The sequence below is a fragment of the Schistocerca serialis genome, chromosome 1, assembly GCF_023864345.2.
Source record: "Schistocerca serialis cubense isolate TAMUIC-IGC-003099 chromosome 1, iqSchSeri2.2, whole genome shotgun sequence".
NCBI lineage: Eukaryota > Metazoa > Arthropoda > Insecta > Orthoptera > Acrididae > Schistocerca > Schistocerca serialis.
The window spans coordinates 1,032,784,123-1,032,802,946 of record NC_064638.1 but is presented as its reverse complement, the minus strand read 5'-3'; the positions used below and the strand labels follow the sequence as shown (position 1 = coordinate 1,032,802,946).

The 18,824-nt window shown below is 42.7% G+C and overlaps 1 protein-coding gene and 1 pseudogene across 1 annotated transcript in view; both read right to left on the bottom strand.

Annotated features, from left to right (window-relative positions):
• Positions 1-18,824, bottom strand: part of LOC126458793 (probable E3 ubiquitin-protein ligase HECTD2) — a 344,272-nt gene that overhangs the window by 45,335 nt on the left and 280,113 nt on the right. The window contains exons 9-10 of the mRNA XM_050095818.1: positions 9,255-9,395; positions 2,836-3,219 (exon numbers count right to left, since the gene is read on the bottom strand). Of these exons, the coding sequence (XP_049951775.1) occupies positions 2,836-3,219; positions 9,255-9,395 (525 nt within the window). The remainder of the gene's footprint in view (positions 1-2,835; positions 3,220-9,254; positions 9,396-18,824) is intronic.
• On the bottom strand, positions 13,375-13,492 carry LOC126430002 (5S ribosomal RNA; annotated as a pseudogene).

The window sequence follows — 18,824 nt, the reverse complement described above, 5'->3', positions numbered from 1 at the left end:
ATTAACATTATACATCTTTATCCCTCATGTCTAAATATTTGTTCCTCAGAATAGTCACTCTGGCGACGAACGCATTGCTTCCAACGAAGACCAGTTTGTTGACACCGTAACTGCAGAATGTTTGACTTTGTTGACGTAGTCAAAACCTCACTTTCGCTTTTACCGCTTCATCACTATCAAAGCGAAGTCCTCGAAGGTGTTCTTTAAATTGTGGAAACAAGTGAAAATCGGATAGGGCAAGTCGGGACTGTATGGAGGATTCACCCACGCCAGTGAACCCAAGCTGTCTGTTGCAGGTTTCGCAGCGCTGGTGTGTGGCCTGGCATTGACATGTTGGAAGAGAGGTTGCTCCAAATGTGGATGAAGTTTTTTGCAGTTAGAAACGCGATTACAATACGCTGTTTCTCATGTACTGGCGTAGCAGTTACGTTACACACCACGGAGTTACACATTACAACTCGGAGCCCTCTAGCGGCAGGGGGTTTGGATTTGCGTCAGCGAAGCGGGAAAGTCTATCGAGTAATCTGCGTGATATGTAATCTCTCAACCGGTATTGAGAGCACAATAAAAATTCGGAGGCACTACTCTTCAGCAAGCCCTCGTATGAAGTTTTTCGTTTTGTAGGGACTGACATTGGCGCATTTCATGTGTTTTGTAGGTGCACGGTAGAAATTCAGTTGGCTACCCACGATCCTCCAACATCACAAATTTCTCGTAACATCCTATGGCTTAAGGGATAGGGCAAGAACTTGGATGATTGTTCAAATGGCTCTGAGCACTATGGGATTTAACTTCTGAGGTCATCAGTCTCCTAGAACTTAGAACTACATAAACCCAACTAACCTAAGGACATCACACACGTCCATGCCCCAGGCAGGATTCGAACCTGCGACCGTAGCGGTCGTGCGGTTCCAGTCTCTAGCGCCTAGAACCGCTCGGCCACCCGGCAGGCAGACTTGGATGAAATAAGCTTTATAGCACAAGTAAACAAATGCTTCAATGAACGCGAAACATAGCATAGTTAACGAAACACATATAAAAACACATACACAAAGATTCAGTCTTCTTTTGAGATACGTGCGTGTATTTATAACATGAGGAGGTACGATTCCGAAAAGAGATTCTGCAACTGTGTAGCTTTTTGATTTCCATGAACCTGCAGTGACAATTCGGTTTTTGTGGTTCCTCATAGCAGGATTCCACAAATGTAGTTATTGTTGATAAAGTTCCAAAAACTCAAGAACTTGCATATTATTCCGCTGTTCCTTAGATAATGTGTTTTCAAATATCTGACTTGGAAGTACAAGCGACCAAAAAGTCGGGTTTCGAAACGAAAACAAAAACAAACAATGTTGGCGCCAATGTGTAGGCGAGGTATCGGTACTCGCCCCAACGCCCTTTGATGTTTAATCGAAATACCGATAAGCGACAGAGCCGTACAAACATTGGGGCCAACGCTGGTTCCAAAGCTATTTCACCTGTCCACGCACTGGACCAATACTGTTGACGCTTACATTGGCCCCAGTGTGTGGTCGCGGCCTTACGTAAAAAGTGCAGTAAAAGGTACCCTTCACCTGAGGATAGCTGTAGCTGTAGACCATAATTATACATCACTGACAGCATATTTTCCTGAGAATGAGCAGACTTATAGCAAATATTGGAACACATGAGGCAATACTGAGCCAACAACTTATCTTAGAAAATAGTAAGGAAAGGCAAACCTATGTTTCTAGCATTTGTAGACTTAGAGAAAGCTTTTGACAATGTTGACTGGAATACTCTCTTTCAAATTCTGAAGGTGGAAGGGGTACAATACAGGGAGTGAAAGGCTATTTACAATTTGTACAGAAACTAGATGGCAGTTACAAGAGTCGATGGACATGAAAGGGAAGCACTGGTTGGGAAGGGAGTGAGACAGGGTTGTACCCTCTCCCCGATGTTATTCAATCTGTATACTGAGCAAGCAGTAAAGGAAACAAAAGAAAAATTCGGAGTAGGAATTAAAATCCATGGAGGAGAAATAAAAACTTTGAGGTTCGCCGATGACATTGTAATTCTGTCAGAGACTTGGAAGAGCAGTTGAACGGAATGGACAGTGTCTTGAAAGGAGGATATAAGATGAACATCAACAAAGGCAAAACAAGGATAATGGAATGTAGTCGAATTAAGTCTGGTGATGCTGAGGGGATTAGATTAGGAAACGAGGCACTTATAGTAGTAAAGGAGTTTTGCTATTTGGGGAGCAAAATAACTGATGATGGTCGAAGTAGAGAGGATATTAAATGATGTAGACTGGCAATGGTAAGGAAAGCGTTTCTGAAGAAGAGAAATTTGTTAACATCGAGTATAGCCTTAAGTGTCAGGAAGTCGTTTCTGAAAGTATTTGTATGGAGTGTAGCCATGTATGGAAGTGAAACATGGACGATCAATAGTTTGGACAAGAAGAGAATAGAAGTTTTCGAAATGTGGTGCCACAGAAGAATGCTGAAGATTAGATGGGTAGAGCACATAACTAATGAGGAGGTATTGAACAGAATTGGGGAGAAGAGGAGTTTGTGGCACGACTTGACTAGAAGAAGTGATCGGTTGGTAGGACATGTTCTGAGGCATCAAGGGATCACCAATTTGGTATTGGAGGGCAGCGTGGAGGGTAAAAATCGTAGAGGGAGACCAAGAGGTGAATACACTAAGCTAATTCAGAAGGATGTAGGTTTCGGTAGGTACTGGGAGATGAAGAAGCTTGCACAGGATAGAGTAGTATAGAGAGCTGCATCAAACCAGTCTCGGGACTGAAGACCACAACAACAACAATAGGAAGAGGAGTGGAGTACTCACGGGCATGATCTCGGCGAGGTCGTCAATGGTGAGTTGGGAGACGACGCCGACGGACGCGTCGTCCGAGGCCGGCACGACGGGTGGCGACAGCAGTTTGCGGTAGCACAGCGACGGGAAGTGCAGGTCCAGGATGATGGAGTTGTACACGGCCAGCCCCATCAGCACGCCGATCAGGTTGTACTCGCGCAGGCCGCCCGCCTGGTCCGTGCTGAACCAGTAGCAGCGCGAGTGCGGGTGGTACACGAACATGCCGTAGTCTGGCTGGAAGATCTGCCGGATCAGCAGCAGGAACCACTCCTTGGTCAGCCCGCCCATGTCCAAGCCCGGCTCGCCCACAAACGATACCTTCAGCTTCTTTTTCAGATCCTTCTGCTTGCTGGCGATCTGCAACGAAGGGAACGAGGAAATTAGAGCCGGCACACACCATCTATACTGAGGGCGCTAAAGAATGAGCACTGTTTTTCTTTTTAAATAAGTCTTTTGACTAGTTTCTATCGGTCCACCAGATGTCCTCTCCCGTGTCAGTCTCTGCATCTCAAAGTGGCACTCACATCCAACGTCCTCAATTATTTTGTTAGATTCATTACAATCTCTGCCCCTACAACTGTTTACTTCTACAGTTCCCACAAGTGCCACGGAAATTATTCACTAATATCATAAGACATGTCGTATCATCTTGGTCCTTCTTCTAGTGTGTATTTTCCACATATTCCTTTACTCATTGAATCTGCAGAGAACCTCTGTATTTCGTATCCTATCTTTCTGTAACGGCACCACTCAAACACTTTGTTTATCTTCTTTTCCAATTTTCTCACAGTCTATGACCCACTTTGTAATGGAACCGTTCAACAAACCTCTTTTTCTAATAAACTATAGAAGAATCCGGTACACTACAATTTAAATCACGATCAAAAGAGGCCGAAACAAATTGTACAATTTTCTGGACTTATGAGTAAATGTATCTTGTTGAGGCATAATACTAATATAAAGTTAACTATTTTATGAGGAACATAATTATTTTTGCATTTCTAATATGCTTCACAGTTTTGTACACTTGTGAAGTTAAGGATAGATTCAGTATTAAACTCATACTTATTTTTTACATAATTATTCAAAAAGACGAAATTAATAGAAACATGCTTTTGTCTACGAAATATTAATTACGTGTACCTCTTTGGTTAGAAATATCGATTATATCGACTTATGTAAAATTTCCATATCTTTGCATTTGTCGAAAGTGGAGGCATTTAGTTATGGAGTAATGAGTTTGAAGTTGGCGAGTTATGGTGTGAGCTGTTAGACTGCGAATTCGTTTGGCTTTGGATGTAAAACATTTGATTAACGTTTGTATTACGACCGAAGTTTAATATGGGGAATTTTATAGAAAAATATACGAAACCAAGTGCCCAGTGTCCAAATTGTATTATTCAGCCTGATCATGCCTACTAGACACGAGCATTGCTACTTTCAGAAAGCTACAATGTCTTACGAGCAAAATATTCATCAAGAAAAAAAATATTAACAGCAAATCCCTAGTGATGTAAGCTAAAAAAAAGTGCACATGCTTTGAATTCAATTTTTTTATTTTTTGATTGTTTATTCGACATCAGAGAGGAGGATGACTCTGCTTGAATACAATGCTGTGTTCCAGACTAAATTCTCAGCAGTGGCCTATGTTTGATTACAGCACACTTCTTTTTTGGAGGAATACCCACTTTGGATGTTCCAATCGATCCTCCTTGATTTGTTCATCATGTATTATTTTGATTTCAAAGCAGCAAGATTCCTTCACTTTGTCTGCTTGTGGTCCTCAATTTTGATTTTGATTTCTGCTGCTCCCAGCGGCGGAACTAAAAAGGGGGATGGGTGCTCATGACATTTTCCAAAAAAACATTTTACTAAAAGAATTCCTGCTTTTATGTATATCATTTTCTAAATTTCTTAGTCAGTTTACGGGAAATAAAGTAGCATGGAAAACGTCCACAAATATCTAGAATATCACATGCTATATTGAACACAACACTTTTCAGTTGCTCGCTTGAGGGCCTGGACACACAGATGGACTGGGGCGGTTGCAAGGAGCAGTCCAACCAGGTAATGGCTGGCTGTACCTGCTGAGAACACCTAATCTGACATTCGTCAGTTCATAAGTAGAATCACAGAAGGTTGGGTAAGATAAGACAGAAAAGATAAGGCCTTACTATGAGGAAAACAAGTAACAGGAACATAGTCTTTCCTGTCTGTAAGTGGAAGCAATTAAAAGAAATAGTGTTTACATGGAACTTTATTTTCTGTAAATTATCTAAGAAACTTGGAAACTGATATACTTAAAAGTATGAATGCTTTTTGTAGAAAGTAGCTCGCCAGGCGACTAGAGGAAAGTACTCACCTACCGGAGCTGTAGTGGACCTGTACATGGACAACATGGCAGTGCTTTTCCTTGGTTGATGACGCAGCGGTAAACAGAAAACACAACTTGGCGAGATTGTAATTTGTGAAGCGAGTTTCGGTTTTAGTTGATATTTTTTCTGAAACAACTGTCCCCAGTTACTGTTCACTCAAATTTGCAACTCATTTAATATCCATAATAATCATCATCGATTTTGCGTTATTATAATTGTTAACAATGGAGGCGAAACTGAATTAATATTGCGCTTAACGCGGTTTTGCTTCGTAAAATCTGACCGTGAAGAGTATAAATGTAAGAAAGACTTGCACGAAGTAATAAATATGCGCCAAAATGAAAATTTCAAAAGTGAAACAGTCCGAAAGATTTACTGCAATGGGTGGCCTTCCGTTACCCTACATCAATAACCACCACAAACCCCTAAACTTAAATAAAGAACATAAGCAACACTCCTTTATAGGAGTTTTCTTGGGATATGAACCATGTGAAGCTGCTTGTGAAAGGCAATGCACCGTTACTGATGAAGATCTGCTACACTGCCCATCCAAGTCGCAATTAAGATGAATATTGCTGATCTTAAGGCTTCTTCGACCTGGTTAAACAGATTCAAGAAATCATACAGTATAGGAAGTCACAATACAACTATGTTTACTTCAAGTAAAGGTGTAGAGGAGATGCCATTTATTCGTAGCTGACTTGAAGAAGAAGCTTATTGTTATCCACACATCTGCTGTGTCTTACGCCGATGAGTCTGGTTTCTTGAAAGAACTTCGAGCAAACCACACTATCATTTCGAGGAGAAAAAAGACGGAGTCGGCTGTGCAATCGACTAATGTTATGACATATTCGTATGCAGCAATGACGGTAATGATTGGATTCCTGTTTCCACAGTTTCTGTTTTCGGGAACTTCAGGGCATATTAGGATCACAAATAAGAAAAAGACTGTTGAAATGACAAGAATCTTATAAACGACCTATCAGAATCCGAAAATAGGTAAGAATAATTTTTAACATTTCTTCAAAACGGTCTCTAACCAGCTACAGAAATTAATTCATTGCTTTTGTTGGACTCTTGGCCTGGACACCTCTGTCTTTGAGGAGGACGATGAAAAGACTTTATATAATGCAGATTCCACTCAGAGCAACCAATGTTGCTCTCGGTAAAGAATTTTTCGATAGTGAAAGTATTTTTAAGGAAATTTTCGGACAACAAAATTTCCGATACTAATTTGAGGTTTATCGGGAGAACAGTAGTAGTAAATTTCATTTTCCAGCGCCACGTTTTACGAACCTGGTGATGGCGACATGTATGATTGCCGAAATATTGTGCCCGTTGGACACTGCAGACTGGCAGTACACCCCTGGATATTTTGATTATTCTTTAACAATAATCAGAGCAACAACCAGGACCATTTCTTAGGCCACCCAATTGTGTCTAAATAAGACTAGTCCTTACTGTGAAATGCCTGAAAGTATTAATTTTTCTTTCGTCAGGTGTGCGTGGTGTAAGGAAAATGTTTCTTTTCGTTATTCAAATGACGCTTCGCTTTATTTTGTCAACTATGGGGAATAAGCAAGACATTGTTTCATTGTTAGTAAAATTCACATTATTCAAAAATTATCGTAACAACTGTGCTACAGGAATTGTTATAGAATGGTGTATTAATAAGAAATATTTCATTTCAACAAATTAAACTCAGTATCGACGAAAGTCGTCTGTGATGTAACATCAATCATTACGTAGTTTTATTTTCTGCCAGTCACCTTCGTAAGAATTACATCTGCAAACAATTCAGGTGTCGATATGAACTGCTTATTATTCAAAAAATTAATAATATGTAACATTTTTTGTATGGTTTAGCTGCTTCAAATTCGCTTACGTTACTCTGAATAATCGCTCTACGCGGCGCTATACTCTCTTTTGTTACAGCTGAGTGCGCTCTAGGCAGAAAGGGCTGCCCTAATCGCTGTCAAAAAGGTTCTTTATGCGACAAAAATCAGTAACTTCAACAACTTTTAAAAAATGCTTGCAGTGTGTCTTAACAGCTAAAATTTCTTTGTTCTTCCTGCTCAAAAAAATTCCAGGGTAGGTTTTGACATATCGGATTGGACCATTCCTTTGTAAGTAAGACAGATGAAGTGAAAGACTCTTGCTACCTCGAAATCAAAATAACACAGTTAAGCGATGAAATATCCATAGTCTGCAGACTTGCGTGCACAGTTGTCATCCTGAGTGAAATGCTGATTATGGTGATCGGACACTTCGATTTTATATTGTGTAAATTATCATTTTTGTGAAATATGCTAAAGCGATGTATGCAAGTTATTATTGTTATACTAAAACATTTTATATGAGATATAGTTACTGATATTAATTCGTAAGCATCTGTGGTACATTGACAGTGAGGGTGAAAAGAAATTGTGAAAAAAAGGAAAATTTGGGTTAAACGTCCCGTCGACATCGAGGTCATCAGAAGCGAAGCACAAAAAATTCAAATGACTCTAAGCACTATGGGACTTAACATCTGAGATCATCAGTCCCCTAGACTTAGTAACTACTTAAACCTGACTAACCTAACTAACATCACACACATCCATGCGACCGTAGCAGCAGCGCGGTTCCGGACTGAGGCGCCTAAAACCGGTCGGCCACAGTGGCCGCCTGGTGAAGGGCAAGCTCAGAATATTTCAGAGCTGGTCAAGTAAATCAGCTGTGCTCTTTCAAAGGAATCACACCGGGATTTACCTGAGCGATTTAGGGAAATCACGTAAAATCTAAATCTGGACGGGCGGACAGGGATTTGAACCGTCGTTCTCCACAATATGGGTCCATTGTGTTAACCATTGCGCCACCTCACTCGGTAAGCAAATTATATTTAAGTGTGCGGGGAGAGGGAGAAGATAATAAGAAAGTGTGACCTTCATCCAGAACCCAGTCCTGTATCCATGCATGGAGCCTGCTCCTCATTACTTTAATCTTTCTTTTGTTTGATTTCGGTTGATATTCTGTGCTCATTAGACTGCTATTTTGATGCCTCTCTCCATTGTCTCTCTCATTACATTCAAATGGTAATGTAATAATTCTTCCTCACATTCACTGAGGATACCACTGCCATCAACGAATCTTATCATTGTATTGCAATGTCGAAACCGCACTTTCCTTAGGTGATATTGTTACTTTGAATTTTGACTATTTTGTAATTGTGAGCTGAGTAGCTGTAAAGCTGGGCTAAAATGCATCCATGGACAACATGGAGTAGTGGTAAAAACTTCCCCTGCTCTCTTCAGTTCCTCATATAGGTGATGAAATGAGCGTTTGGCGTCACTGGCCAGGAGGCCCCTTACGGGGCAGGTCCGGCCGCTTTGGTGCAGGTCTTATAACATTCGACCCACATTGGGCGACCTGCGTGCCGGATGGGGATGAGATGATGATCGAGACAACACAACACCCAGTCCCTGAGCGGAGAAAATCCCCGACCCAGACGGGAATCGAATCCGGGCCCGTAGGACTGCAGTCCGTCACGCTGACCACTTTTTTTTTTTCCTCAAAAGGGCCTGAGAGAAGGGTCGGGGACAAAGAGGGCAGGGGGCGTTTTTCGAGGCCTGGCCTAAGTGTCCCGTTCCCGCCCTTCAAGCGCCAAGAAAGGAAGGGGGTTCCATAGGATCTAGAGAACTTTAATAGATCAATTTCACTTATTTATAAGTATACATCTATACATGGTATATTTTCCCTCAGCTATCGGGCCGGACATACGTGATGAAATTTTGCTAGTCTGCTTATTTTGGTTTCGCTGGATTCTTTGCCTCTAAAATACGGGGCTTCTAGAAAGAAAGACTCACTATCGTCTAGTGAAGCTGTTTACTTTCCTGGCAGTGGGCTACTGGCCGACTGTGAACAAGCTTCAGCGATTGGCCGTCCATTCGGCCGGACAAGGAGTCGGACGATTATGGTTCCAGTACACGGCCAGGCTAAGTCCGTGCACAGAACTTGGTAGATGTAGATGAGACTCACCTCGTTGAGAGAATCGGAGACTAGGTGAGAGCGCCGTACGAGGATGTTGAGGAAGAAGATGTCGATCTGAGGCGCCTGGTGGCGTGCGACTTTGGCCACCAGAGAGCGGCGTGCCGTCAGGATCATCTGCTGCTCTGAGTCCTGCGGGACACATCAACAAAGCCGGACACTGTAAACGGTCTACACCAAATAATTACAAAAGAGTCACGGAAATGATGCTATGTGTCGTGTAGAATGTATTTCGGTCCATAGAGTAAGGGAGTGTCTTCTGTGTGGAGCTGTTAATGAGGAAATGTAGCGAAACATTTAACAGCATTGCCTAATTTTATGGAATTGCTCAAACGGTTTAAGATTTGCTGTTAGACAACAGGGAACCGGCAGCTAGAGGCGGATTTCCAGAATGTTTAAATGAGGCTCTCGAAACCGTATTTCGCAAATCCAATACCGCTTCTGGTTGTTTATGTAAAAACTCCAAAATCGATTCTAGAAATCCGGTTGTAGCTGCCGGTTTTCCACTTCTACATTTGATTTTCATTCCCATGTAAACGCACAACTGTTTCTCAAACGAGCTTAAGTTGTCAACTTGCGTCCCTTTTTGTTTGAAAAAAAAAAAAAAAAGAATGAAATCGGCTTTTTGTCTGGTGAAGGAGAAGTAGAAGTAGAAATATTAGACTGAGCATGAAGTTGTCTACACCTCTAATGTAGTAAGGAAAACTCGTTAACGTAGCTAAATACCTCGCGATCTGCCGATAATTTTGCGGCAGACTACACGTATCAAAATATTTTCGTGAAAGCTGGGGCCTACACCTGACTGTGGATCAAGCAGTGAATTTTGGTTGCATCACTTCTGTTTGTGAAATCCTTTTTCTGTGTGATGGAAATAGGGCACGTCTGTAATTGGCGAACGTCATTCTTCACCTGGCAGAAAAATATGCGTTGTAGGGTTACTCTTGGATTTATGTGCCAGTATGGGCTTAGTAACCACAAACTCCTTTTTTAAACATAAGAACATTCACCGGTATACTTGGGAAGGCAGGGGAACCAGATATATCATTGACTATATAATAACAGATCAGGAATTCAGGAAGGCTGTGAGGGACACACGTGAATTCAGGGGATTCTTTGATGACACTGATCATTATTTAATCTGCAGTGAAATTGGTATTGTGAGGCCGAAAGTGCAGGAGGTCAGGTCCATATGTAGGAGGATAAGAGTGGAGAAACTTCAGGATAAGGAAATCAGGCACAAGTACATAACAGTAATCTCAGAAAGGTACCAGTTAGTTGAATGTAGTCAGTTACAGTCATTGGAAAAGGAATGGACAAGGTACAGGAACACAGTACTAGAAGTGGCTAAAGAATGTCTTGGAACAGTAGTGTGTAAAGGTAGGATGAAACAAACAGCTTGGTGGAATGACACAGACAAGGCAGCCTGTAAAAGGAAAAAGAAGGCGTATCAAAAATGGCTACAAACCAGAACCCAGGTAGACAGAGAAAGTTATGTTGAAGAAAGAAACAAAGCCAAACAGATAATTGCAGCATCCAAGAACAAATCTTGGGAAGACTTTGGAAACAGGTTGGAGACTTTGGGTCAAGCTGCTGGAAAACCATTCTGGAGTGTAATTAGCAGTCTTCGAAAGGGAGGTAAGAAGGAAATGACAAGTATTTTTACAGATCAGGAAAACTGCTGGTGAAGCCTGTGGATTCCTTGGGCAGAGGGAGGGAATATTTTGAAGAGTTGCTCAATGTAGGTGAAAATACGATCAGTAATGTTTCAGATTTCAATGTACAATGGGATAGGAAATAGGATCACATTTGAGGAAGTAGAGAAAATGGTCAATAGATTGCATTGCAATAAAGCAGCTGGGGTGGATGAAATTAAGTCGGAACTCATCAAATACAGTGGAACGTCAGGTCTTAAATGGCTACACAGGATAACTGAAATGGCCTGGGAGTCGGGACAGGTTCCATCAGACTGGACAAAAGCAGTAATCACACCAATCTTTAAACACGCAAACAGAAAAGATTGTAACAACTACAGAGGTATCTCTTTAATCAGCGTTGTGGGTAAAATCTTCTCAGGTATTGCTGAAAGGAAAGTGCGAGTATTAGTTGAGGACCAATTATATGAAAATCAGTGTGGGTTTAGGCCTCTTAGAGGTTGTCAGGACCAGATCTTTAGCTTACGGCAAATAATGGAGAAGTGTTACGAGTGGAACAGGGAATTGTATCTATGCTTTATAGATCTAGAAAAGGCATATGACCGGGTTCGTAGGAGGAAGTTATTGTCTGTTCTACAAGATTATGGAATAGGAGGCAAACTTTTGCAAGCAATTAAAGGTCTTTACATGGATAGTCAGGCAGCAGTTAGAGTTGACGGTAAATTGAGTTCATGGTTCAGAGTAGTTTCAGGTTTAAGACAAGGCTGCAACCTGTCTCCACTGTTGTTCATATTATTTATGGCTCATATGTTGGAAACAATAGACTGGCTTGGTGGGATTAAGATATGTGAACACAAAATAAGCAGTCTTGCATATGCGGATGACTTAGTTGTGATGGCAGATTCGATTGAAAGTTTGCAAAGTAATATTTCAGAGCTAGATCAGAAATGTAAGGACTATGGTATGAAGATTAGCATCTCCAAAACGAAAGTAATGTCAGTGGGAAAGAGATATAAACGGATTGAGTGCCAAATAGGAGGAACAAAGTTAGAACAGGTGGACGGTTTCAAGTACTTAGGATGCATATTCTCACAGGATGGCAATATAGTGAAAGAACTGGAAGCGAGGTGTAGCAAAGCTAATGCAGTGAGTGCTCAGCTACGATCTACTCTCTTCTGCAAGAAGGAACTTAGTACCAAGACTAAGTTATCTGTGCACCGTTCAATCTTTCGACCAACTTTGTTGTATGGGAGCGAAAGCTGGGTGGATTCAGGTTACCTTATCAATAAGGTTGAGGTTACGGATATGAAAGTAGCTAGGATGATTGCAGGTACTAGTAGCTGGGAACAATGGTAGGAGGGTGTCCACAATGAGGAAATCAAAGAAAAACTGGGAATGAACTCTATAGATGTAGCAGTCAGGGCGAACAGGCTTAGATGGTGGGGTCATGTTACACGCATGGGAGAAGCAAGGATACCCAAGAGACTCATGGGTTCAGCAGTAGAGGGTAGGAGGAGTCGGGGCAGACCAAGGAGAAGGTACCTGGATTCGGTTAAGAATGATTTTGAAGTAATAGGCTTAACATCAGAAGAGGCACCAATGTTAGCACTGAATAGGGAATCATGGAGGAATTTTATAAGGGGGACTATGCTCCAGACTGAAAGCTGAAAGGCATAATCAGTCTTAAATGATGATGATGATGACTGAAAGGAACCCGTTTTGAGAGTTGAGAAGAGATAATGCGGAACACGACGACGGAGCTGAACATCACTCCTAAAGAATACTTCCAGAAGTGTTTCAAGAAGTGGAAGGATCGATGGGCTAAGTGTCCGCAAGCACAAGGGGCCTACTTTGAAAGGGATTAGGGTCCCAACCCCGTCATGTTTTCGAAATGTTTTTTCTGGCCAAAGGTCGGATATTTTTTAGACAGGCCTCGTATGTTTTACGTTTCTAGTTAGAGTTTGTACCATCATTATTTCCTCTCGCCAAATACCGATGTGTTTTATTTTGTCTGACTTGACGTCAAATTCACGTAAAATACGAGAGGGAAGATCGAAGAGGCTAGATTCATTTTTACGGAAACTGTTTAGTGTTGGCATCTAAGTCACAATAAATTGCCATTTATTTTCATCCGTCTTTCACTCTGCCAAGTTTCTCTCCTATCAGAGAGCGACCTATGGCGGGTTCCCCGTGTTAGTAATGAAATCCTGGATGAATAGTGCGCTATTTACAGCAATATCCAATATTCCAGACTATAGCAGTCCGTCTTCAGGGCACAACTGGCCCATCGGGACCATCCGATCGCCGGGTCATCCTCAGATGACGATAAGGATAGAAGGGGCATGTGGTCAGCACACCACTCTCCCGGTCGTTATGATGGTTTTCTTCGACCGCAGCCGCTACTATTTGGTCGAGTAGCTCCTCAGTTGGCATCACGAGGCTGAGTGCACCCCGAAAAATGGCAACAGCGCATGGCGGCCCGGATGGTCACCCATCCAACTGCCGGCCACGCCCGACAGCGCTTAACTTCGGTGATCTGACGGGAACCGGTGTATCCACTGCGGCAAGGCCGTTTCATTCCAGAGTATACAAACATTAAAACATATGCTATTCCGAGAACCTTCCAGAAATGATGAATACTAAATAACAAAAAATTGCCGGTGATTGGATATGAACTATTGACGCGCAACATGGCAGACAGCGACACTAACCACTACGTGACGCTCCGTGCACGACATCTTGTGGCCTTATTTTGGAGCAGAAGATTTCACCCCACATATATACCTCTACTCACTGTGTGTCACTGGATACAACAATTAACTGCAGATGCAGAAACACCATCGCTGAACTTCGCAGCACGGAGAAGTCACGGCAGATGTTGGTACATGCCAGTGGTAAGGTACGAGTGCATCAAAAACAACATGAGGCATTTCATCACAGTTAGTAACAGTGCACTGTTCAAACTGGTGGTGAAGGTGGTCTCAAGCTACAGGTGATCTCCATGGAATGGAATGGGGCTTCGGACAGGCTGATACTGTTTCATTCTGTCGAACAGTGTAAGGCTCCATTTTCCGATTGCCTACAGCATCTCATCTCACAGACTTATTATTTAAACAAAACAAGTGTGTAATATTTATTGATTATTGGTCCTATGGTCTGATCTGAATGATCTCAGTCAAACGTTAATTTATTGGGAGACAATTATTCCAGCCAAATAATGCAATGTATCTAAAATATAACGTTATACAAGATGGGTTAAGCTGAAGTGGACGACACATACAATTATCTTGGCGATGCACTGGGTGTGTGGTTGATCACATAAATAGAGACTACTTAGTTCCCCACTGACTGTCTAAATGGTTCAAATGGCTCTGAGCACTATGGGAATTAACATCTGTGGTCATCAGCCCCCTAGTACTTAGAACTACTTAAACCTAACTAACCTAAGGACATCGCACAGATCCATGCCCGAGGCAGGATTCGAAACAGCGACTGTAGCAGTCGCGCGGTTCCGGACTGAGCGCCTATAACCGCTAGACCACCGCGGCCGGCACTGACTGTCTAGAGTTTTTCCTTGTAAGTATAGTCTGCCTTTCCTGGCCTCTGATTGGATAGCATTGGAGGACAGGAACTCCAGAACGGCATGACACGAAGATGTGGCGTCAGTCTTTCGTGAATGAAATATATTGTTTTACAATTGTACCACTGCGTCTCAACCTATCCGATTTCTTATAGCTTGTACGATAGCTCAATAATGTATCATTTACGATTTTGCACTTTGCGCAGTAGTTAACTCTGCTTTGCAGTGTGGCGCTCCAAAGCAGCTCTTTTCCGAGAGGTTTAGGTCTCCCCCTGGCAGCCAGCCGCGCTGACCACCCAGTCCCAATCGTTTGGAATCATTCGTCGCTCCAGAGACGTACGGTAAAGTGCTGCGTGAAGGGAATTACGTTCTTTCCCGTACTCTGAAAAAGAGCTGTACATGCATCTCATCAGATCCAGATGCCTTTCCTCCAAGAGAATCACTTTTCTCAATTTCGGCGTTCGTGTGATGATAACGATCACCAACAGTGACGTCTGGAAGACCGAATTTTATATTTCGTTCTTCTCTTACACTCTTTCCGTTTCGCTGACGGAATGACCACTGATCGATTGTATATGCGACTTTGATCTATTTACTGTCTTAAAGTAAGTCCATTAGGCCTACTTGTTTGGATTTTTCGTCAGTATTTGCTTTAGAATCAACTTTCTAGGCCGGTTGTTGAATAGCGGCTGGTCTCTCTCATCCTTCATAAAGTTGCTAGAAACGTACCTCACCATGTTAGAGAAGTTGTACACTTAAAATGATGCTTTTGTTTGAAAACAGTATTAGAGCTGGATTTCCGCAAGACAGTGCTCACTCGCACTTGTAAGGAATATCCAAGTCGGCACCTTAGTACGAGAGATGCCGCTTAATGCCAAATCACCCTTTTCATCAGTTTTACCAACTACTGAACAACTTTGGGAATTCTGCGATCAGCACACCATCGTGGTATTTTGGGCTTTGATAAAGGCCATCAGGAATATAACGATGTCCCACAGGAAAACATTCTAACTGTGCTAGATTTGACGCTGTGACGTGTGTAGAAACCTTTTCAGAGGCATAATGGCCTCACGAAATACTTCTTAGGGACTTCGGAAAGTAGGTTAAACATGTCGTCCCACTTTAAGACCGTTCCTCAAGAGTGGGGCATTATCAGAAGAGAGTACATGTTCCCGATTTCCTGCAGACACAAAGACAGGTGCTTTGCAGTATGCGCTCGAAATGGAACGGCAACTGGGAACGTACTCCAAAATTGAAGTACATGGGACAGTACGAATCTTGTGAGTAAAACGGCTATGCAGACCAAATGTAGTGTCCCGTTCAGCAGTAGTGAAACGGTTGCCAACAATTTCACGAACGCCGCACAAACGTGCGTGATGCCGACCGCGATGACCATTTCTTGCACCATGCGATTTCCATGTCTTCGCGCAAACTAAAACAGCATCTGGGGTTCGAAAGAGATTTTCCGATGATGAGGACTTTCACCCAGCGGTTCTCGAATGGTTCCGTGACGGACGTCTACCGTCGAGGAACTGAAAGATTGGTAGAACGTTCTTTACAGAGAGTTGGTGGCCACACCGAAAAATAATGTGATGTAACTGTGTCACTTAGAAGTGTAGTGTAGCATTTAAGTTACTTGGTGTGTCATAATAACGTCTAGTTTGCTTTTTGAAGTCACATCAGAATGTAGCGCGTATAACATTGTTTCATTGCTCTGCGGTGACGAGTTGATTTTAATAGTGTGTGCATATATTCCTACATGCAGGTTTCACGATGGGCTTATCGAAACTCACACGGCAAATTCCGAGTTGCTGGCATGTCCGATACAAGTCACAGTTGTCTCTGAACTGGTGTATTTCAGCAGATAAACAACGATATTCAATATGCGAAGGGCATTCAATAGCTAAAAAGACAAATTGACGGAAAAACTATGTTTTTACAAAATGAGACTTTTACTGCTCCCCTACACAATGCCCACGTATATAAATACACTTGTCCCAACCACGAACTTCTCTCTTTTGTAGCTGATGCAAAGAAGTCTTTGTCTTGTCGTTTGAGTCACTTTCCCATACATTCTTTGACCTCCTCATTGTTGCTGAACCCTTTTCCACGTAACGACTCCCTGAATGGACCAAAAACTGAAAATCAGAGGGAGTAAATATGAGCTGTAGTGAGGATGAGACAGTGTTTGCCAACCCATTTTTTCAGTGGTTTCTTGGTGCGATGGCGACCACTGTCGTATAGCAATATCACACCTTTTCTTTGAGATCCTCGACGTTTTTCTCCCACTGCTGGCTTTACTTTATTCATCAGTGCGCCTGAGTAGTAGGCACTGTTATTGTACACCGATCTTCCAAATAATCACAAAAGGCGTCACCTTGGGCATCCCAAAAGACGGTCAACATAAATTTTCCTGCTGATGCCTGCATTTTGAATTTCTTTCGGACAGATGAGCTAGTCTGATTTCATTCCATGCTTAGTCTTTTGGACGCTGGTTAAGATGAATCCGAGTTCCATCTTACGTTAAAATCTTGTTTAGAAAGGATCGCCTTCCCTTTCATAACGGTCTTTAAGTCTGTACACACTCTGAGCCTTGTTTCCTTGTGTTGTTGCGGTAACTTATTAGAGACTCACCTTGCACTTGGTTTGCTGTACTTGAGCTTGTTACTGTTAACGTTAAGAACTGTGCCAACACTCACTGCAAATTTTGCTATATGTTCGACTTAATACGGTAGTCTTTGCGAATAAAGTCGCCAGTGCGAGCTTCGAGGGAAGGAGTTGACTCTTGGACTAACTGACCGGGAAGTTGCTCGTTAGTCACTGAGGTTCGAACGGTTTTGAGCGTTCACTCACTTATTAAAATTTCTGCGGTTCATACAACTTTCACCATACTGTAAAGTCATTCGAGAAAAGATTTTAGCTGTTTTTTTTTACCTTCAGGAAGGAAACAAAAAAAATGGATCACTGAACGTTGTTCGATTGTTGTAGGAGCTTCAAGCGAACACGCCATTGCTAAACACAATATTGAGGTTACAAAAGAAAGAATTTTTATCCGTCAGCTGCTCTCATCTCATTCCAGTGATGCTAACCTAATGTCAAAAAAAGTGCAAAATTCCTCCTGCAAACTGTTTCATTTCTACCTCAGTATGTCTCTTTAATTACTGAATATCCCTCCCATAACCTACATGTACACTCATGCTTATAAATTAAGTATAATGCTGATACATGGTGAAACAACGCTCTGGTGGGCGGTTTGCGGGTTCAAATCACCTCGGGTTATGACTACACAGTGCATTTGACCCGCGGTCGTCGCACGGTGGCGCTAGCAGCAGTCCACATACGCAGAGGTGTGTTGGTACATGTCAGAGTACGGTGCAGCGAGTAAGTGTGCAGACGTTTTCAGACGTGCTAATGGCGACTGTGTGTTGAAAATGGCTCAAAGAACACATATTGATGACGTTATGAGGGTAGAATACTAGGGCGACTGGAGGCTTGTCAAACACAACAGGTCGTAGTACGGGCCCTCCGTGTGCCACAAAGTGTGATCTCACGATTATGGCAACGATCCAGCAGACAGGAAACGTTTCCAGCACTACAGCACGGGACGCCCACAGTGTACAACAGCACAAGAAGACCGATATCTCACCATCAGTGCCCGCAGACGGCCACGGAGTACTGCAGGTAGTCTTGCTCGGGACCTTATGCAGCCAGTGGAACAGTTGTCTACAGACACACAGTCTACAGACGACTGAACAGATATGCTTTATTCGCCCAGATACCTGCAAGGTGCAGTCCACTGACTCCTGGTCAGGGGAGAGCCCGTGAAACCTGGTGTCAAGAACACAGTACGTGATCATTGGGACAGTAGTCCCAGGTTAAGTTCACGAAAGAGTCCAGGTATAGTCTGAGCAGTGATTCTCGCCGGGTTTTCATCTGGCGTGAACCAGAAACCACATACCAACCCCTTAATGTCCTTGAAAGGGACCTGAATGGAGGTCGTGGTTTGATGGTATGGGGTGGGATTAGGATTGGTGCACGTACACACCTGCATGTCTTTGACAGAGGAACTGAAACAGGTCAAGTGTATCGGGTCGTCATTTTGCACCAGTATGTCTGCCTTTTCAGGGGTGCAGTGGGTCCCACCTCCCTCCTGATGGATGATAACGCACGGACCCACCGAGCTGCCATCGTGGAGGAGTACCTTGAAACAGAAGATATCAGGCGAATGGAGTGTCCTGCCTGTTCTCCAGACCTAAACCCCATCGAGCACGTCTGGGATGCTCTCGGTCGACGTATCGCTGCACGTCTTCAAACCCCTAGGACACTTTA